Here is a 22306-nt window from a genome sequence, read left to right as displayed (position 1 = left end):
TCTGTAACTTAGTTAATTATTGAGTTAATAAATAATTATTCACTTAAGTTGTCCAATGTTGAAAATTTTAAAAAGACAGCTTAGTGCAATAAAATATAAAATAAGCATTATAAGTTGTGCATCAAATTGAATGCCTAGGCTTGGAGGTCTTTTTGCACGTTGCATTATTTTTTATTTTTCAAAAAAGCCTTTGTGGAGGAAAAATGATTATTATTTTATATTGTTTTTATTTTCCCTCTAGAAAAATTATAAAAAGAGGTTGAGAACTTATTTAGAAGGCTAGACATGATATGTTATTTGATTCTGCATTTGGAAAGAAAATTATGTTTTTCTCAAAATTTCTCGACAAAAACCCTGTAGAAATTACTAGTTTCGGGGATGAAAACCCTCTACCAATTAGAGCTACATCAAAAAGAAATTTCATATAATCATCATACTATTTATTTGGAGGTTGGTGACTCCTAATTGTGGAGATCAAGAGGTTAGTGCCTCTCATTGAAAGAGATTGGTGTCTCTTGTTGGGTTGGTGCCCAATTGTAGGGGATTGGTGTCTCCTATGGGTTGATGCCTATGAAAGAAGCTTTGTTAATAAAGTAGGTCAGTGCCTACAAAAAAAAGATCTATATAAGCAATATTTTGTCATGGCTGTCTCCCGCAAGGGTTTCCACGTAAATCATGAGTTCGTGTGTTCCATATTGTTAGATCTTGCACGTGTAATTGCTATGGATAATCAAGTTTTGAAATATTATTGTTGTGGTTAATTAAGTTTTGAAAAATTAAAAGATTGTTGTTATACTGATAAAGATTTTTTTTGAACTTGATGTTGACAACAAGCCAGCTAGCGAGCATTAGAGTGTCAGTGCTAGTGGCATTGGTTGTGGTTCTTCTTATATACCAATACCTACATTGTCTAATATGGGTGGTGATAATAATATTTTTGAAGACACATAAAACATTAATGTTTGATCAATGATGCCTGATTGTTGATAATTAACATTATTATTTTTTAATTTTAATATATATCATGACACTCAAGTTTGACCAAATTAACATTGTAATTTTTTTAATTATTATGTTGGTTTTGTTTATTATATGATGCTATGCGGTATTCTAAACTTAATTTACTGTTGCAATTATGTATATTTTTTCTGATATTTTATGCTTTTGTATGGACAAATGCAAAACGAGCCCAACCCCCCAAATATTTTTTACCAAACCCACAAACCCAAAGCCATACCAGTAGCAAGACAAGTAAATTAGAAGTTGTCCATAGATTTAAAATTATCATACTTCAAATCTTCTAATTGCTAATGAATGTGAATTTTTCTGGAGTTATCCGCATGTTGTACACATTTTTTAATTTTCCAAATCCACAAATGTAGTACAAGAATCTATGTAAATATGCAATTTAGGGGACAAAGAGATGCCCCTATCGCTGAATGTTTTTTCATTTTAAGTGTTCTTCCTTTCTAAATCCTCGTTTGAAAAAAAAGGTCCAAGTATAGATTGTTTATCCATAACTATTCTCAAGAGAATCTTAAAATTAAAAACAAACAACAAATGATATTTCCAAGCATCATAATAATAACTAGTAAGCTTAACTTCTGGAAGTAATGTAAACATATACCAAGGTGAAGAAGGATGGACAAAATAATCTAGATTACAATAGAAAATGAAGAAGAAGATTCTACTAAATATTTCGATTACAAAATAGGCAGAAGTACTACTGAACATTCAAAGAAAATTTAGTTATCATTTTAAGTTGAATCTGAAGATACTGTAAATAAAAAAGTTGTCTATCTCATCTTTATCTTTCCAACATAAAAGATTATCTCAAAATCCAATATAAGATGAAAAAACACACTTGTTTCAATGAAAGAGATGTATACTAGAATTTAATTAAAGATTTCATAGCAGAGAATGTGATGGAAGAAAAATATTAACAATGAGCTGCATTAAAAAGGCTAGTGCGAGATAAAATCTCTAACAAAGAGTTGCACAAAATGCACCCAATAAACTCAATCCTAACACACTTACATCCATGGTTAAGTAATGTAGGTCTCATATCATATTAAAAAATTAATGTTAATTATGGATCAACTATTGAACATTAAATTTTAATTTGAAATACAAATTAACAAATTAAAATAAACTCATACACAAAGGTGTAGACAATTTTTTTGAAGTAAGAAAATCATTTGAGAAAGAAAAACAAAACAAACAAGAAAAAAAAACCCTACATTAATGAAGATGGCAACTTGAAATCTTACAATATCTTAGGATGCTTTCAATCTCTCCATTACATAAACAACAGAGAGTTTTTTAAAATAGACCAATGGTGAGGAAAAAGTATGGGCTTGCAAACTTAGATTTCAATAAAAATGGAGATGTAGATTTACTAATTATTAAAAAGTAAAATTATCACTGACCATTCACAGAAAATTTAGATAAATTTTAAACCAAATCAAAAAATGTTGTAAAACAAAGAAGTTGTAGATAACTGTAGAGTTAATCTCAAAATCTAATAGGAGATAAAAAAAAATACACCTGTTTTAGTAAAAGAGGGGTGTCCTAGACTTCAGTTAAAAATTTCAAAACAAAGAATGAGAATCAAAATAAAACATTAATAATAAACTACATAAAAAAAGTCAGTGCAAGATATAATCTTTATGAAAGATGCTGACTTAGGAATGTAGCAGACTGACTTACTTTTCAGACTTTTGTGTTCTTTGGCCAGCGAGAAGGAAATTGGTTTTGTTTGTTTGTTTTGTGGGTTTTTTCACTTTTTTTGTGTTTTTGCAAACTATGAATGCTTGGAAAATTAAATGATGCAATTGAAAGAAAATAATAAACATGAGCTAAAGACTGAAATTAATTTTCAGATTGACTGAATTTGTAACAGCAATTATTTAAAGTCATTAAACAATGGAATTCACCAAAGACAAGCCAAAATTGGCCTACTAGGGGTCCAACGCCTAGCTTGGAGGACTGCTTTATTAGCATAAATGAGTTCAGGTGCTGCTACAGGAGCTATCAATGAGCCCTAACTGCTCCCATGAGTTTATTTCCTCTAATAAATAATTACCAACAACAAATCTTACATAAATAGACTAGATTGTTGCTGTTTCCTTCAAACCCCCAAGAGAATTCACTGAAAATGTACAATTTTCCACATTGATCTGCTCATATCTCTCTCCTGTGACATCAGCAGCCAAAAAGAATGATATCAATCCTTATTCCTACTGCTGACAATGAGATTTGTACAAAAAATTCCAAGTAAAACCCTTCAATTTATTTTTAATGAATCCCAAGCAAGAAGGGATGGTACGGCTGGCCTTGGGTGATGTAATTTTGCCCTTTGAATGTCACAATCTGCTGGAAAATATATGAAAACTGCACGGATCAGATGGATCTGACCTGACAATGCTGCAAATGGTGACTTCCTGCTGTAACCTGACCCCAATACTCAAATGCTGGTCAAATAGTGCTACCGTGGGGATGTTAGTGGTGTGGGTTTATGTCCACACAAGCAAATACTGGAAGGGTTTCGTCCTCCAATGGCTGCATAGGCTGGTACGTGCTGCTGCAAGCTTCCAAAATCAAGAAATGCCAAAAAATAATCAATCAAAAAGTGTCTCCAAAAACCCATGACTTCCTCCTTTATTCACCGTTACCCTAAATGTATCACAAAGGCGTCTCCCAAAGATTCCATTGGAACCTCTCTCTCTCAAACTTGGCGCCTAGCTAGGAGGGTGAATTCATCATGATAAAAGTTAGCACCTTTTAAGTTATATTATTTGCCTAGGGAATTGAACCAAGGGGTGAAAGTAAGTTGTGACTTAAATAAGTTACTTTTATTAAAATTTTCTATTTATAGAAAAAGTAACTTATAATCTTTTATAAGCTTTTATTAGCTTATAATATGAACTTTATTAAATAATTCTTTACCAGGCTCCAATAATTGACTAAGTATAGCTCCTCCTGGTGAATCCAACATCTCCTAACCCCATCATTTGTCTGCGGAGATGACTAACAGGCAAATCTAGATTCTTGAGATATCACTAGAAAAATGGGGACATTACAGTCCTCCCTTCCCGGGATTGCTTGCCCTCAAGCAACATCAAGCAACACGCTGCTCCACTCTGATAAAATTTCCCAAGCAACTCAATTCCTGGATCCCTATAAAATTCCTTACTAAGCTGGCTTCATATAATAGTTTTTATCTAGATTATGCAAAAGAGTATTTATAATTTGACCAATTGAACATTACATAGCCTATGAATTCCATTAATGTAACTCGTGCAGTTCCAAGTTAATTTTCATAACATTGATTGTGCAGTCTACATACACATTCTTTATGATTGGATTAAATGTTTCATAGTGCACCTAAAACTAGCAGTGTTGTCAGCGTCATTGTTGCTGTCGCAACCCTCCGGAATCATCCTCGCATGTACTCGGGTTGATGGCGTGAAGAGCCCCAGCCATGTCTCAATCCTACGGTTTCCTCTTGATCCTGAACTCTGCGGGTTGACTATTGAATACCGGCCTGCATCCCGACGCTGTTATTATGCACTGTTTGTGAGACTTTCCGCGATATACACTGCCTGCGGGGATTTCCGTTGATCATCCGCAGACCTTCTGTGAGTGTTTATCGTCCCGATATGAGATACCGTGAATATGTCAATCCCTGTGTCACAGCATAAGTGTGTAAAGTGCATTTGAAGACTTCTCTGTTTCTGTTGCATTTGTTACTTACGTCAATGCAGCACCTTTCCGTCTGCACTAACCCGACTCCTCTCTATACTTTGCGCAGCCTCTACCACGACTCGCAAGGAACAGCAGCATACAAATGATCGTGTGTACTGCAAACAAGTTCTTGCAAATCCCCAATCTTCTGCTTTTATATTACTTCCCGATCCTTCATGTCAATTCTAGTAGGCCAGTAATCGCTGGCGAAAGGAATGCTTCATCACAAGTTGATATCACGTGGATATCCAAACTCTACTTCCAGGTCTTCTCTTTATTCAAACTCGTCCCCCCTCTTTATGTGCCAGGCATTATTTAAAGAACCAAGGTGGTAGAATTCCCATAGGGAAATCCGTAGGAAAACCAACTCCCGCAATAGCTAAACAAAGCAACTAATATTTAACGCTTAATTAAGCTTTATTGAAATAATGAAATAACTATTATTATAATATATTAGTCAATTTCAGAACTAATATAAGATAAGAAAAGTTAATTTTATTCATAATTAATACCAAATAGTATTAATTTGACGGGGACATCACAATACCATACCAAGATGAGAAATCCCCTATAGCACCTAAAGTAGGAGAGCATGATGTCACAACAAGGATAACGCTGCCACACTAAGAATAACCAATAGCAAACTCAAAGGCGAAATATATATGCCATCATAGGAAAAGTCAAAGCATGTGTCACGTGTATTCAACACTGCAAAATTTCTATGGCTCACTGCCCCGTGATTATATGCATCAATGCCATGAGGAGGGAACAATAATTCACTATTGTTATAAATCTGAAAATTAGAACTGAATAGTTCCTTTGTATTCATTCCTTTGTTGTCATCCAAGTTGGCGCTAACTAACATGCCCTTTGCTGTCCCTCCTCTAAAATCATATCCAATTTCATCAACATTATATGGAAGATGACCAACATCAACTAAAAAATCAGAACTAGACAATTCCAATTTCTCCTTATCATCCGTGTGGCAAATGTCATGAATATGAAGGAGACGCTTCTTAGCTTGTTGGGCTATCAATTTGGCATGTCGTGCTCTTGCCAACCAATCCTCATTCAACCTCTGGGATTGCTCTATAACAGCAGTTCCAAAGTGTACAAAATCTGATTTACAACAAGATGCAACAATATTAGCTTCCAACCAGTATGTTGTCTTACTTTTAGGCTTGCCATCTGTTGAAGCTCTCAACACCATTTCCTTTCAATCCACTGAGAACTCTAACTGCATCTTATGATAATCAAAAGTGTACCTACCAATGGATTGTAGCCACTGCATACCAAGTGTTTACCTCACTGGGTAAACCGGAAGAATACAGAAACTGAACAGCAATGCACAATGCAATTACAAAGGATGTAGCTTTCCATTAATGTCAAAAGATGTTCATATTATAATCTGTCGTCAACATTACATGTCCTCCAACACCCGGAGGTGGTACAATATATGACAGCCGAAGGGGTGCGACACAACCGTCGTGACTCCAACTACCTACCCGTCGGCTAACTAACTTACCGCCGTAACTCATTATTACCGACGACAACATAAACATAATATAACAACATAACATAATGATTATTCCCGACAACACCAAGAACCACATCGTATTGCTCTATCGGTATCACATAGAAATCATCAGTCAAGAGATAAGTTCCCAACTGAAGGCTAAGTTGAGGAACTCTTAAGTGCAACTCAAGGTATTACCACTAGCAGCTATCACTCTAAATTCTGAAAATTTCTCATCTCTTAATCCAAATTTCTCTACAGTCTCCTTACTAAAGAAGTTGTAAGTAGCACCAGTATCTACCAAGCAATCCACTGGCTGCCCCTTAAGAGTTCCTTTCAATCGAAAGGGGTAATACCAAGGTACTCTGGACAATGATGCAATCGTAACATTGGCAGAAGCCAATGTATCCTCATCACCTGTATCCTGCATCTGCTCATTCTCACCATCTGAAAAGACCTCTATAAGATGTGCCTTGACTTTTCCAAGGCATCCATGACTTGGTTCCCATGGCTCCTTGCATGAGAGACACAATTTCTTCCTCCTTAATTCATTCTATGATTCATGATCCATCTTAAGAGGAGGTGGTGCACTGGGTAACTGTGAAGATGAGCTCTGAGAAGGTTTAAAACCTTCGGAAGATTTCATGTTCTACTGAGATGTAGAAGGTGGAGGTGTGGTGTCCAAGTCCAAGGTAAGTTGTATAGCCTCTTGCAAAGTCTTAGGCTTCAAAGCCTTGACTAAACCAGGGCATCTCTCATGAAGTCCCTCTATGAAGGGCATAACTACCCTCCTAACGGGCATCTCAGGTACCATCACTGCTATACGCTGAAATTCATTAATATATGTATCCACATGTCCTGACTTTTTCAGGAGGGCTAAATCCATGTAATAAAGTTTTACATCTTTCCTGTCAAATCTGGAAATCAGCCTCTCTGTGAACTCTACGTATGAATGAGTAAGAGCGTGATTCTACGTGACCAATCCATGGTGCCAATAGTCATATGCAACACCCTCCAAATGCAAGATAGCAAACTGAATGGCCTCAATTTCAGCCATGGGTTTCAAGGAAAGGTATATATCTAGCTTGTGAACCCACGCTCATGCACTAGTGGAACCACTGCCATCAAAAGTGGATAAAATCAGCTTATCTGTAGCCTTCTTCAAATTATTATTCCACTGTTGTTTGGCTCAGCTGTCATTCTGTTCCCTCATGGAATCATGGTGCTACATACAATATTGATGCAATGGAAATGCATCTCTAACATGTGCTGGTAGATGTGCCCACTTATCACTGGCAGCCATAACTGTGTCCTAGAAGGTGATTTCATTCTGAGGATCAGCCAATGGTGGTTCATCTCTAGGAGTGAACCATGAGAGCATAGGCCTATCTGCTGTCCTAGTATGGGTCCTATCCCTCTGTGGTGAGATGGATGCATTACTCAGGGAAGATGGAATTTTAATGCTGCCCCTACTTCCTGCAACTGATATTGTCCTGCTACGGCTCCTGTGCCTTCCCCTATTATTTCCCAAATCCATTTTGTCAAGTGTGTCTTGTAACCTGTTGATTGCCTGAACAATTCTTGATTGTGCTTCAGCCAAATTCCTCATAATCTCATCAAGATTGAGTGGATTTTGTCTCTCCTATCTGGGTGGGCTCCTCTATCCTTCTGGTATATCACCCATATTAGTCTCAAGGGGTGGTTCCGTGACAAAATTTAAATCCACTCTAGGTCTCCTAATGTGTAATATCTGTAGGTACCAAATCTGCCCTGCTGCATAGAATTACTCTATTAACCCCCAAGCTGGCAGGATCATTGCTCTGATACCACTGAAAGATGTTGACTTAGGAATGTAGCAGACTGACTTACTTTTCTGAATTTTGTGTTCTTTGGCCAGCGAGAAGGAAATTGGTTTTGTTTGTTTGTTTTGGGGTTTTTTCACTTTTTTTGTGTTTTTGCAAAGTATGAATGCTTGGAAATTTAAATGATGCAATTGAAAGAAAATAATAAACATAACCTAATGACTGAAATTAATTTTCAGATTGATTGAATTTGTAACAGCAATTATTTAAAGCCATTAAACAATAGAATTCACCAAAGACAAGCCAAAATTGGCCTACCAGGGGTCCAACGCCTTGCTTGGAGGGCTGCTTTATTAGCATAAATGAGTCCAGGTGTTGCCACAGGAGCTATCAATGAGCCCTAACTGCTCCCATGAGTTTATTTCCTCTAGTAAATAATTACCAAAAACAAATCTTACATAAATAGACTAGATTGTTGCTGTTTCTTTCAAACCCCCAGGAGAATTCACTGAAAATGTACAATTTTCCACATTGATCTGAAAGAATGATATCAAATCCTTATTCCTACTGCTGACAATGAGATTTGTACAAAAAATTCCAAGTAAAACCCTTCAATTTATTTTTAATGAATCCCAGGCATGAAGGGATGGTACAGCTGGCCCTGGGTGATGTAATTTTACCCTTTGAATGTCACAATCTGCTGGAAAATGTATGAAAACTGCTCAGATCAGATGGATCAGACCTGACAATGCTGCAAATGGTGACTTCCTGCTGTAATCTGACCCCAATCCTCAAGTGCTGGTCAAATAGTGCTACCGTGGGGATGCTAGTGGTGTGGGTTTCCATCCACACAAGCAAATACTGGAAGGGTTTCGTCCTCCAATGGCTGCATAGGCTGGTACGTGCTGCTGCAAGCTTCCAAAATCAAGAAATGCCAAAAAATAATCAATCAAAAAGTGTCTCCAAAAACCCATGACTTCCTCCTTTATTCACCTTCACCCTAAACGTATCACAAAGGCATCTCCCAAAGTTTCCATTGGAATCTCTCTCTCTCAAACTTGGTGCCTAGCTAGGAGGGTGAATTCATCATGATAAAAGTTACCACCTTTTAAGTTATATTATTTGCCTAGGGAATCGAACCAAGGGGTGAAATTAAGTTGCGACTTAAATAAGTTACTTTTATTTTTAATTTCTATTTATAGAAAAAGTAACTTATAATCTTTTATAAGCTTTTCTTAGCTCATAATATGAACTTTATTAAATAATTCTTCACCGGGCTCCAATAATTGACTAAGTATAGCTCCTCTTGGTGAATCCAACATCTCCTAACCCCATCATTTCTCTGCGGAGATGACTAACAGGCAAATCTAGATTCTTGAGATATCACTAACTAGAAAAATGGGGACTTTACACTATCAATGAGCTACACAAAACACACCAAAAAAAAATTGATTATGAACCACCTACACTCTTAGATTCAATGTTTAGTAACCTGGCTCTAATATCATGATAAAAAATTAATGTCAAGATTAACTATTAAACATAAAATATTAAAATCATCAATTACAAAAAATTAATTACTATAAATTCATGCCCCAATAAAGGTGATACAATTTTTTTGAAAGGAAATTGTTTGACAGAAAGAAAAAGAACGTCATTGCATTAAATGAAAATGGCGACTTGAAATCTTCCAATATCTTGCAATGCATGCAATCTCTCCAATACATAAACCATAAGTTTTTTTAAAAAACAAGACAAATAAATAACATTCTAAAGAAAAATGATAGAGAACCCCTATTTTATAGAATTAAAAAGAGTATGCATGTAACTCCAAGCCTCAATATTTGTCACCTTCATTAGTCTGTGCCTGCGTCATACTCATGACAAAAGGTGTGCCCATGTGCACGCTAGAAAGCACTTACACTCTAATATTCTTTCTAAAGATTATACATACTTAAAAAAGAAGTTGCACTTTAAAAAATCTTAACTAAAATAATAAAGTGTTGAAAATCCAAGATAATGAACATAAGAATAATAATAATCCTAACTAGTTTAATAAAGACGAGCTCCTTAAATATAAGAAAAATCCATAGAGAAAAGGAGAAAAAAATTAAGTAATTTTTTTCTTTAAATCAAATAATAATTCTATCAAGCTAAAAAATAAATAATACAACTAAATAAAAAAGGGCCCACCTAGCCTAGTGACAATTATAAGAAAAATTGCTTTTAAGATCCAATGTTGAACTATGTTGGGCATCAACTTTTGCCAGCATGCAGGAAAAATTTAGGAAGAAAGGCCTATATGAATGGATACAATGTGTCGCTCTGAGTTGTTAAGACATCCCATTGTTCTTTAAAGGGTCTGAAATAAATTCAAACAATTAACCAAAAATTTAACAGAAAAATTATTGCATCACAAAAAAAAATATTCAAACAATGAAATGCATGAATCAGCAGATGATAAGAATATGATAGAGATGATTTAATGAATCCTTGGAAAGAGCAGTCAAAAGCAGCACTAACCTGTTCTAAGGTCTTTCGGAGATGCTTTGTTGGTGATGCCATACTTGCTATTTGACAAACAGATGCCTTCTTCAAAAGCTACAAGATGTCAAGGAATGGTGTCATAAAATATTATACAAATGATTGCTTTTTTTACTTTCATTCTGTTATCCACACATGTATATAAAACAGATTTCTGTAGCAAAATAATGTTTGTCAATTGCTATAAAATTATTAGATTCATATACTATGATAATTTGACAATCTTATAGAATTGGTTAAAAAAGGGACACAATGATGATCCGATGCCCACAAAGACAAAATTGAATCCAAAGCAAGAGAGGAAAAAGGGACAAAGGACTCTGAATCTTCAACAGGATTAAGCTAATGTATATGCAAATATCTGAGTCCTTCATCTCTGAAAGTTGTGGTTTACCTTTCAACAAAAACATCAAACCCAAAAGGCTGCACCTTTACAAAATTGGAAGAATAATTGTTTTCCTTTAAAAGTTGGAAGTGTAATTTTGAGTATCTTACATCTTGAAATGCTTATTCAATCCTATTCATGGGGTGGGAGGTTCAGACTCCACTCATAATCATAAAAATGATAAATGGATGCCTCCGAAATCAGGATGGATGAAACACAACTTTGATAGTGCAGCCATAAGAAATTGGGAGGAACCATGAGCAGAATGTATAGTTTGCAATGTGTAGAATGAAGTAATGTTTGTTGGTTCAAAAAATCTCAAGAACAGTTAAAACAATGAGGATGAAGCACAGGTTGTTCTATTTGGATTAGATGTTTGCAGTTGAAACAAGATAAGAAACATTCAAATTGAAGGAGATTCAAAAATAATTATAAATACGATTAGTAAAAAAGGCTTACCATATTGGAAACAATCTACCATTCTAAAATCAGTTTGGTCCCTTGGAAACCTTCAAGGATTATACATTCCAACATGTGTATAGCAAGGCCAACAAGTAAGCTGATTTCCTTGCCAATTTTGCAATTGATAATGAGTACATAATAAGTTCAGGAGTAAATGCATGGAATAGTTTTGGGGAAATCTTCAAATTCAGATAAACTGTCATAATCCCTCCTTGATCGTTATATATATACTAAATAAAGCAATTATTATTATTAATATAATAATTACCAACAAATGATTATTTGAGATTTATTTATTTATTAATTAATATTTATTAATATTTATTACTAATAATGTTCTTGAAATATTCAAATAAAAATAAATTAATATTATATTACAAACAAAATGAGCAAATGACTAAAGAATTATCCCTCAACAATGACAGCGGTTGATGATTAAGGAGTTGATTATATACTTCTTGTAAAAGCAAAGCCACTGAGATTTAAGAAGAACGTAGACTATGTTGTGGTCAAAGATATTTTCTTTCCATGACACAATGTTTACATAGTTTAGCACAGTAAATTTATTATGATTAGTGCCCAAGTTCATAAATTGAAGATGCTATTTAGGGGCAGCAAATGAAATTAGATTAAATTTATACTGGTCGACTCTTTGGTAATATGAAGACTACATTGTTGGCCGACCACACAATGTTGATCGACTTTCTTATGAAATAACACAGTTAATTATGCTTTGATTGCCCAAGTATTATATATAATAGATAACAATAGGGGCAGCGATGGAGAAAATATACGACAGTAATCATTATTTATAAGTGCAGCAGCAAATATGTATTATCAACGCAGCAATTTAGTAAATCAAAGTAATTCACAAAGAGAAGAGTTTAATATATAAAGTTGTGATTAGCAAAGAGGTGTGATTAAGAATGCCAAGAAGGGTGTGTTGAAAGTATGCCGAAGGGTGCATTGAAAGTATGTAATGTTTTTGTTTGAAAAGAGTAAGCATTAAAGAAAGACACAATTATTGCTAAGTGTTGTGTTTTGGTTGAAAAGTTGTGAGTTGTGACTACTTGGTAAAGGGAAATGAATCTTGAAGATAAGAAGATATAAGAGGAAGATTGATCGTATGTAAGAAAGGGGAGAAAGGTGTGGAGTATAGAAATAAAAAGAATATATTTTAGAGAGTGGATATATGATAGGGAAGAAATAAATATGGCGTTATAAAGGAATATATCTCATATGTACCAGCAGTCTCATGTGTAGAGAAAAGATTATTTGAAGAAAGAAAGGAAATTCTGACTAATAACAGTCATCACACAGCATAGGGAGAAGAGGAAAAAAAGCAGAATGCCACGATAGGAAAGGGGACAAACAAGAGGAAGTTGGGAAGGTGTTCACACAGTCAAAAGAGGTAACTCCCTACCCGTAAGGGAGACAGCAGGTATGAACCATTACACTGTAGGTTCATAGTATAAAGATAATAACTTTGATTAAATTCACAGTATTGCTGTATGTTCACAGCATGATAATGATAACTTTAATCACTGTATGTTCACGGCTTTAAAATAATAACTCTAATCAGATTCACAGAATCACAGCAAATTAATATAACATAATAAGATATGGGACTGAGCATACTCTAAACACTGGGAACAATTAATCAGAATATAGATAGAGATTAAATCTAGTTCATTGAAATTTTATTCATAAAGTAATAGATCTCTGCACTCTCAATCTTATTTGAATAAATGGAGTCAATCAGATCAGATCAGAACTGTTATTAAGTTACAGGCAGTAACATCTTGGTTCTTGGTGGTTCCAGACCAAGCTTTAGTTGACGTTAGTGTCCTTCCATTGTTCTCTCTATGTATTAAAATTATGATTCTAGGACAAAATTTAAGAGGGTCCCATTAGGGGACATTACATAAACATATAAACTCATTCCTATACGATAGGTGAAATTCATTAAAATCATAATAAATCCGAATGCACACACAAACAAGTTAGCCATATTCTATTGTGGTGGCCAATAAGGCCATTCAAATCATAAATCATAATGGCAATGGCAGTTAAAGGATCAAGCATTAACTATTCAGCATTAAGCTTGTATTGGAAGTCTCTCAAAAAGATTGCTTCTTTAATCTACCTCCCAACAAGCACTCCTTCCATTCAACATAGCAACAGTTTTGGAAACCATGGACACTTGTGTCAGGCTCATTTGTTATCAGCACCAAATGGCCTTTCTGGAAAGCATCTCAATGCTTACTGTTGGCGGTAATATTGTACGGGAATAAAACAATAGTTAATTAAGTAGTACTTGTCTTTGTTAGTATGGTAACCGAGGGATGGTAGTCACGGGTGCGACGGTTGTCCCTTGCACCCCCTCGGTACTTTTATATACCATGAAGGTCACTTGTAAAGATGCATGATTATGAATGGAATAGTATCTCTTATATTTGCTTGATCTTATCTGGTATCTATGGCATTATTGTTTTGCATTGAGTATTCTATCTGTATGTTCTAAACTGTTCACCCAGAGGGTAAACATCTGACGTCGTTGCAAAAATTTATCCGAAGCATGGGAGTATACTACATGGCACACGGATAATGGGACAACCATTGGCCGAAGGGACGAGCAGTAACCCGGACGAAGAACCAGAAGAACTGTTCGAGGGAGAACTAGCACTCACGAAAGATTTCTCCTACATCCTTCAGGTGGCAATTGAAACTCACGTACGAAGGGAAGCCACCACCGAGGATGTTCCAGAGGACGTTGTGTGGAGTGTGCTTGGTGTAAGCCCGGCAGTAAATCGGTTGATGAGCAATTTGCCCAACCTTCTGGCACAGGTATTTTTGGCTCTCCAAAACCGCAGGGAAGAGACCTATCAGGAGAATCGACGCCAGCAAATCCTACGGGAGTTTCATGAGCGCCAAGAGGAGGAGCGCAATGAAACCAACCGAGGGGTAAATAATTCCTGAATGTGTACGAGCGAAGGAGAATAAACAAGAACACCCCCACTGTAGTGACATACATTGTATACCAAGGATGAATTAATAAAAGTGTTCTTTTCAATATGATGTCTTGCTCTAGTGCATAAGGAGAATTTAGAATTAATGCCCAACCTGCTAAATAAGGACAAAAATAAGGAATACATAGGGGACTCTGAAGCCGCTCAACGGGCATTAATTCTCAAGCAACAAGTAGAACGAAGAAGAAGATTCAGGAGGATTGTCGAAGAAGGAATCGGCGAAAATAGCAGCAATGGGTCTAGCGAGGGCCAAGTTTCTACACTAATAGAACCACCAGGAAACGGTTGGGGAACTGTTTAGTCCTAAATGTATAGTTGGTGAATAATCAGATAACACAGTACTTCCTGCACGTACCAAGTATTCATGGAACAAAACAATTGTACATCATAACATAAATGACAGATGATAATAATTAGACCAGAAAGTTATATCTTTATTCCAATGTCCAGAATTGTCCATACATTCCCCCCTGCCGAGGTTCCAACCAAACAATATATAGACCCGACGGTTGGCCAAGTTGCCAACCATCACCAACTCCGAACTACCCGACGGGAAACTCTCGGCAACAGCAAAACATAAACACACATAACACACTTATAATTTTTATTCGTACTAACATACGTTTTTACCCCTAACATTAGCCCCCCCAAAAACGTAGTCGTCTTCTAGACGACTCAGACAAGAGAAACTGAAATGAAAAACATAGCTAAGACCGAGAAGAGGGAGGAGGCGTCCCTGTAGTGGTCGCAATAGGAGGCTGCTATCCAGCCTGGAGTTTCAGGTTCTTTTCTGCCATTAACTGTCGTTCCCGAGCTTTCTTTACCATGTGAGCAGCTTCCAATATCTTTTTATCTTTTTGTTCCAATTGTGAAGTGAGCATCACCACCTGGGTTGCTAATGCCTCCAAGTCACCCGTACCAATTTTTGCTGGTACCGTACCGGTTTTTGCCTCCAAGTCACTCGTACCAGTTTTTGCTGGTACCGTACCGGTTTTTGCTAGTATCGTACCAATTCCTCCTGGCACAGTACCAGTTCCTACTGGCACCGTACCAATTCTTGTTGGCACCATACCAATTCTTGTCGTACCCGTACATGTTGGCACCATACCAATTTCTATCATACCAGTACATGTTGGCACCGTACCAGTTTCTGTTGTACCAGTCCATGTTGGCATCGTACCAGTACTTGTTGGCACCGTACCAGTTCTTGTTGGCACCATACCAGTTTCTGCCAACACCGTACCAGTTTCTGTCGACATCGTGCAAGTTTCTGCTGTCGTCGTACCAGAATCTACTATCGTTGTACCAGTTTCTGCTACCACCGTACCAGTTTCAGTTTCTGTCGACATCGTACCAGTTTCTATCGACACCGTACCAATTTCTGTTGCTGTCGTACCAGTTTCAGTTTTGTCGACATTGTACTAGTTTCTGCCGACACCATACCAGTTTCTGCTGCCATCGTACCAGTTTTTGCTGTCGTTGTACCAGTTTCTGTTGTTGTCATACCAGTTTCAGTTTCTGCTGACACTGTACCAGTTTCTGTTGTCGTCATACCAGTTTCTGTTGCCGATGTACCAGTTTCTGCCGACACCGTACCAATTTCTACCAAAACCGTACCAATACATGTCAATACTGTACTAGTGCTCGTCGTACTAGTACCTGAACATGTCGTACTAGTACCAATTACCTGTACGGCGACCTTGTTTTTCCCTAGTGCGGCCTCCTCTGCCATTGTCTGGTTTGTCATACTGGTACGGACCATTGGACAGACTGCTGCCTCTACACCATACGGATTAACTCGTGCACTTCCGCTCCCTGGTCGTACAGCCTCTTCAACTTGTGCCAATTCTTCACTCAGCTTCACATGGATGGCACAAATCTTTGCACAGATACCCTCAAACTTTTCATACAACCGCTCCCTGCGTGTACAAACACCGCAAACGAGGGGATTGTACGGATCCTGCATTTACGGTTTGTCTGTTTTTTGACCATACGATCTTTCTCCTTTATCCGTTGCTAGTCGTACAAGATCGTATGACTTAGTTTCCTGTGGGTGCAATGTTCTGCCGTACAGTATTCCTCCTCTTGCAGGTCGTACACCGTACGGGCTATGTCAATCTCCCTTCTTTGTCGACCGTACGCCGTACAGATAACTCAAACACTCCCTCGACTGGCCTACGTTGTACAAGTGATCTAGTACGGGGTTCCAATCATCCCCTACGAGTATCACCTGCGGATCCTTGTCCTTGCCTAGATTGATTTTTTTCACATCCCTTTCCTCGTACTTGATGGGTTTATCCCATTCAAACTGGTGGGTTGGCGTGTCATCCATCCGTGCCATTCCCTCTTGGTATCTACCGCACTCCGAGGAAAAGGATTGTTCTTCCATCCCGCCGCTTGATTCTCCTATCTCACATATTTGAAGCATGTAACACTCTGGGTGGAAGACCTCATAGTCCTCCATTTGCCAATGAAATAGTTCCGCGAGTGAACTGGTTCCATCCTCGGGACATCCGTCCAGTTCCAACACTCCTTCCTCGTCGGTTTCTTTCCCTCCTCTGTCTCCTTCAGAACCCCACTCCCATCTATTTGAATCTTCTGAGTCGGAGTACAATGACGCGAGCTCTTCGCTAATGGACTAGTTCCTTAGATCAATTACATACTTATGACTATCACTCTCGATTGAGAGCGTATTCCTTTTCTAGTTATGATTAGCTTTGGCCATGATCAGCCACCCCCTTCCTAGAAGAGCGTCGTACGCTTTCCTTTCCAACGGAATGACTACAAAATCCAAAAGAAATTGCTCCGTCCCAATTACCACCTTTTGTGCCATGAGGGTACCGAGGGGTTTGATACCGTGTTGATTGGCACTGACCTGGTGGAAGGTTGGTGGCCAGAGTGTAGGCTTGCCGAGGCTTCGCCAAGTTTCCTCTTGTAGTATGTTGACTCCGGACCCACCATCAACAATGGTGTTTGTAAGTTTTTCTCCCATTATATCCATCTCTACCACACAAGGCGTCCTTACAATCAGTAAGAGGCTAGTGGTATGGATTAAACGGATTCCACATAGGTGCATTCAACAATTTCCTTCATTCGATCTAATCATCTACCATCTAGAATTGAAGATTCAACAAGAAACCATGCATATTGCAAGAAACGACACACTTCACCATTACTTCAATGAAAATGGAGTTTGTTTACAATCAATGGCAACAATTTCTTGCCTTGTCCTCCTATTCTACTCTAATTGCTACTCTATCAACTGACTATTCACCTTCTAACTACTCTCTATCTCTCTTCTATTATTATTCTTTCACAAATGAAGAGTCGGGGCTTATATAGTGCCCACAATACAATTCGATGGCTAAGATCAATTTGAGATCAATGGCCAAGATTCAATAATGAAAACCCCCTAATTAGGGTTTGTTACAACCATTACATAACATTTAATGCTTGACCAATGATAAAATTACATCTTTAGGACACATGTCTTCTCTGGAAAAATCGACCAATGGATAGCTGGGGTAGGTACATCGAAGTTTGTGCCACCTTCCATGAGTTAGTTACATTGAATCTGGTCATGCTGAGGTACACCGACTGGAGAAGTGATGACTGGGATGCCACCTCGTCTGACACTTGGTTGATGCCAATTTGATGTTGCTGAGAAGCTAGCTTTAATTAACTCTTCTGAAACTATCTGCTTCTTCAACGAACCCTTGCTCTAACTTCTTTTGTCTTTGATGTGCAAGATGATGATGTACCTCGCCTTGGAACGCTGGATTGGAAAAGGTCATTCCTGATGATGCTTGACCGAAGAAGGCCGTCCTTGTTGATGCTAGATTGGAGGAGATCATCCTTGTCCTGGACTAGATCTTCTTTGATGAGAACCTGCCGACTTGTAGATGCTCCTGCCTTTGGAGTCGCCATCTTGACACCTACACAACATTTCACAATTAGTATTATATCTTGAAGTGTAGAAATTAGACTTAAAAGGAAGATTTAAGATTTTAATTAGGAAACTTCATGATAAATCTAGAGTTATCATTTCCTAATTAACTATGCAATACTTAGACTTTTCTAAAAAAATGTCTAAAAATCAAACCTTGAACAAGGGTGTTAAGATGATTTCGCCATACCTCCTCTTGAGTATTAAACTCTAAGAAATGATGTAAAAAATAGGTTTCACTAGGCAAAGTGTAGATCAAAGCCATCTCTAGGATGAATTGCGCCTCCTCTAGCTTGGAAAGAATAAACTACACTTCCTTCTAGCCTTCAACAATTGAAAGAAATTCGCTCCAAACCAGCACTATTTTGCATCTCCAATTAGCTCTCCAATTTCGCACTTAAGGCAATGATTGAATGATTTGAAATGTGAAACAAACCCCTCCAATATATAGAGCGCTCACCTCTCTTCTCTCCAAGGCCAACTTGCCAAATAAAAGGTGAAATAATAAATAAAACCTCAAAAAGAGTAGGCCGTCTTGTCAAACAAAGGCAAAATAATGCCTTGTGCGCTCAACTTGTAATCTTTTATTTTTTTAAATTAATTTTAATACCTCTAAGATGCTTATTTTGATTATTTCAAGGTACAAAATTAATTTATTAAATTAGAATGCCTTTAATTTAATGCGAATTTGATTTAATCTTTCCAAAGGCTTCGAAGTGAGCAATTTTGAGGAATTTGAGGAATATCAATGCTCAAATATGGTAAAAATAAAGAATGCTACTAACTTCACCCTGGACCCTTGGCAAGGGTCAGGAGCGAACTTTCAATTTAGGCCTTGCATACCTCATGTCCAAAACTTCATCTAGGCATTTAAATGGCATCTCTCATTGGAGTTTTGAATTTGATTTCATTTGATCTTTAGGAGGAAAGTGTATTTAGGGTTTTTTCACCCTGGACCCTCAGAGAGGGTCAGGAGCGATTTTTCAATTTTGCTCTTAATCCTTCATCTTTCTAATGTCAATCCACCTTATAAGGGTAAGCAATGATCTCCTTCATTCATTCCATGCATGTTTGATTTGTTTTTTTAAGGCAAAATAGGTGCTTCAAAGATTTTCGCCCTGGGCCCTCAGTAAGGGTCAGGAGCGACTTTTGCAAATTAGGCTAGGATCATCAAGCTCTGGAGGCAAATCCTTGTTCATCACATTTTGGAAGACCTTCTCTACCTTAGCACAAACTTGGGAGGAAAATGTTGGTTTTGTGATTTTCGCCCTGGACCTTCAGAGAGGGTCAGGGGCGATTTTGAGTCTTTTGCACAAATTCTTGATCATTCCAACTTCAAATTACTCTTAAGGCGTAGAACATCATACTTCACTCCCTACTGAGTCTTGAGAACAAAAATATCATCTCGAAATGCAAGGAAAATGGGGCATACTTGGAAATTTCGCCCTGGACCTTCAGAGAGGGTCAGGAGCGATTTTCCCCATTGTCATCAAAATTTGCACTCTTAGCATCTCAATTCCACTTCAAGGCATTTCAAACATCGTTTCCAACTCGTGTCTAGGCTTAAGCTTCATTCAATTCTGGAGGAAAAGGTTTGATTTTAGGTTTTTCCCCCTGGACCCTCAGCAAGGGTCAAGAGCGATTTTTCCTATCTAGCTTGATTGTTTCTCTGCTGGCCATCCAAATTATCTTCAAAGGGTAAAACATGCCTTTTCACATCCATTCCAATCATAGAACATCATTTTGACTTTGCAAAAAAAGGTGTTTTTGAGAATTTCGCTTTGGGCCTTCAGAGAGGGTCAGGAGCGATTTTTGCAGTTGTGACCAGAATACTTCACCTTTCACCTTGAAACTTTTTGCTAAGGAGGATTTCACCTTGAATTATGCTATGAATAGGACTTCACGCCCAAGAGAGGGCAAGAAATGAGTTTGAAAAGAACTTCGCTCTAGACCCTCAGAGAGGGTCAGGAGCGTTTTTACCCTTCCTGGGCAAAACTCCTTCATTTCTTCATCTTCAATCAAGTCTGGATACTTTATCATGCTCATTTCATCCTCCACCATGCCTTTGACATCTCAATTTGACCAAACAAGGCCAAGAATGACTCAAATAAGAATTTTCGCCTTGAACCCTCAAAGAGGGTCAGGAGCGATTTTTTGGTTTTAGGCAAAATCCTTCACTTTTCAAAGTTAAAACTTCTTTAGGAGGCAAAAGGAAGTTGTTCTTGTTTCACCCATGCCTAAAACTTGACTTTTTTCATTGCAAGATGAGAGCTATTCAAAATTTCACCCTGGGCCCTCAGCAAGGGTCAGGAGCGAATTTGCTTTTGTTGCCCAAAATTCATCAATTTTCAAGCGTCCAAACCTTTGAATGATGTTCAACCTTCCTTCCAAGAGACCCTGCACAAAAAAATTTAGCCAAAATTAGTGACAAATAGGCTCAAATAAGATTTTCGCTCTGGACCCTCAACAAGGGTCAGGAGCGAATTTCACAATCTAGGCTAAACTGCTCAATCTTCAAGTTTCAAATCACTTCACAGGGCAAGGTAAGATCGTTTTCAAAGCCAGGAACAAGATTTCAAGCTCAAACAAGGTGGCAAATGAAGTTTATGATGATTTTTGCTCTGGACCCTCTGCAAGGGTCAGGAGCGAGATTCGCTTTGGACCTCTTGAGAGGGTCAGGAGCGAAATTCGCTTTGGACCTTCAGGAAGGATCAGGACCGAAATTTGACTTTTTGAACTCTCTCTCAGGATAATTTTATGGAATATAACATTTAAGTATAAGTTTCTTATACTTTAAGTTATATTCCATATATACTTTCAGGATGTTTGAGAGTGGTTTCAGACCTCCAGGAGTTATATTGCAAAATCTAGTTTTTGGAGGTTTTTCAGTTTCCAGACTTAGCCAAATTTTAGGATCAGGACTTTCCAGACTTAGCCAAATTTTAGGATCAGGACCTTCCAGACTTAGCCAAATTTCAGGATCAGGACATCACTCCAGCAGGACCTGCTATCCAGGTGATCCCCTTGGCGACACTCAAAACGCAAAGGCTAACAGACAAAACCCTAAAAGACCTAAAAACAAACCCTAGAAAGCAAAAAGCAGGGGTCCCCATTTGCAATGGGGCGATGTGTGAATACGTCGCAACAGGCGTAGAGCACTTGTGTGCTCTGTGCTTTCAAGTTGTACGGGCATTCCTTAGTGGAATGTCCCGTTACTTGGCAGATGTCACAAAAAACTTTACGGGGGCAACTTCCTTTAGTGTGTCCTTCAGTCTTGCAGTCAGTACACCATAGTTCTTTTCCTTCCCTACCACTTTTTTTGTCACCTTTTAACTCCTTCATCATCCTCATCATATCCTTCCGGACTGCTTGTACGGTTTTGGATCCCCCGTCGCTGTCGTCGTTCGTGCTGTCACCATCACTGGTTCGTCACTTCCCCCGAGATGTCTTGTTTTCACTTTCAATATCCATGGCGTGGTTGTATGCTTCATTGTACGATGGCGGAGGGACCACTTTCATCGTCCTTCTCAGGGATGGTACCAATCCTTCCACAAACCACCGCTTCTTGAGGCCATCTGTTGACTGGTTCTCCATTTTGTTAAGTAGTTCCCTCAACCTTCTGTTATATGCGCGCACACTTTCGGTTTTTCCTCGTTTGGTGTTATAAATTTCTGCCACAATTTCGTTGTCATCCCGTAGTAGTTTGAATTCTTCCTCGAAGGCTTTCCTCAGATTGCTCCAGGATGTTTTATGCTAGGCATCGAGGTCCATGTACCAGTCGATAGCTATTCCTCGCAGAGTGGCCGGAAATGCCTTCACCCAATAGTCTCGATCGTCCTGGCCATTTGCTTCCCAGACGATGACACATGTCTTGCA

General features: G+C 37.9%; 1 protein-coding gene across 1 annotated transcript in view; it reads right to left on the bottom strand.

Moving 5' to 3' along the window:
* The window catches only part of LOC131068616 (E3 ubiquitin-protein ligase COP1), a 188527-nt gene that overhangs the window by 128805 nt on the left and 37416 nt on the right, over positions 1–22306 (bottom strand). The window contains exon 2 of the mRNA XM_058003846.2: positions 10588–10665. Within this exon, the coding sequence (XP_057859829.1) occupies positions 10588–10665 (78 nt within the window). The remainder of the gene's footprint in view (positions 1–10587; positions 10666–22306) is intronic.

Source organism: Cryptomeria japonica, chromosome 3 (assembly GCF_030272615.1).
Source record: "Cryptomeria japonica chromosome 3, Sugi_1.0, whole genome shotgun sequence".
In the NCBI taxonomy this organism is placed as follows: domain Eukaryota; kingdom Viridiplantae; phylum Streptophyta; class Pinopsida; order Cupressales; family Cupressaceae; genus Cryptomeria; species Cryptomeria japonica.
This window is presented reverse-complemented; position numbering and strand designations above follow the sequence as displayed.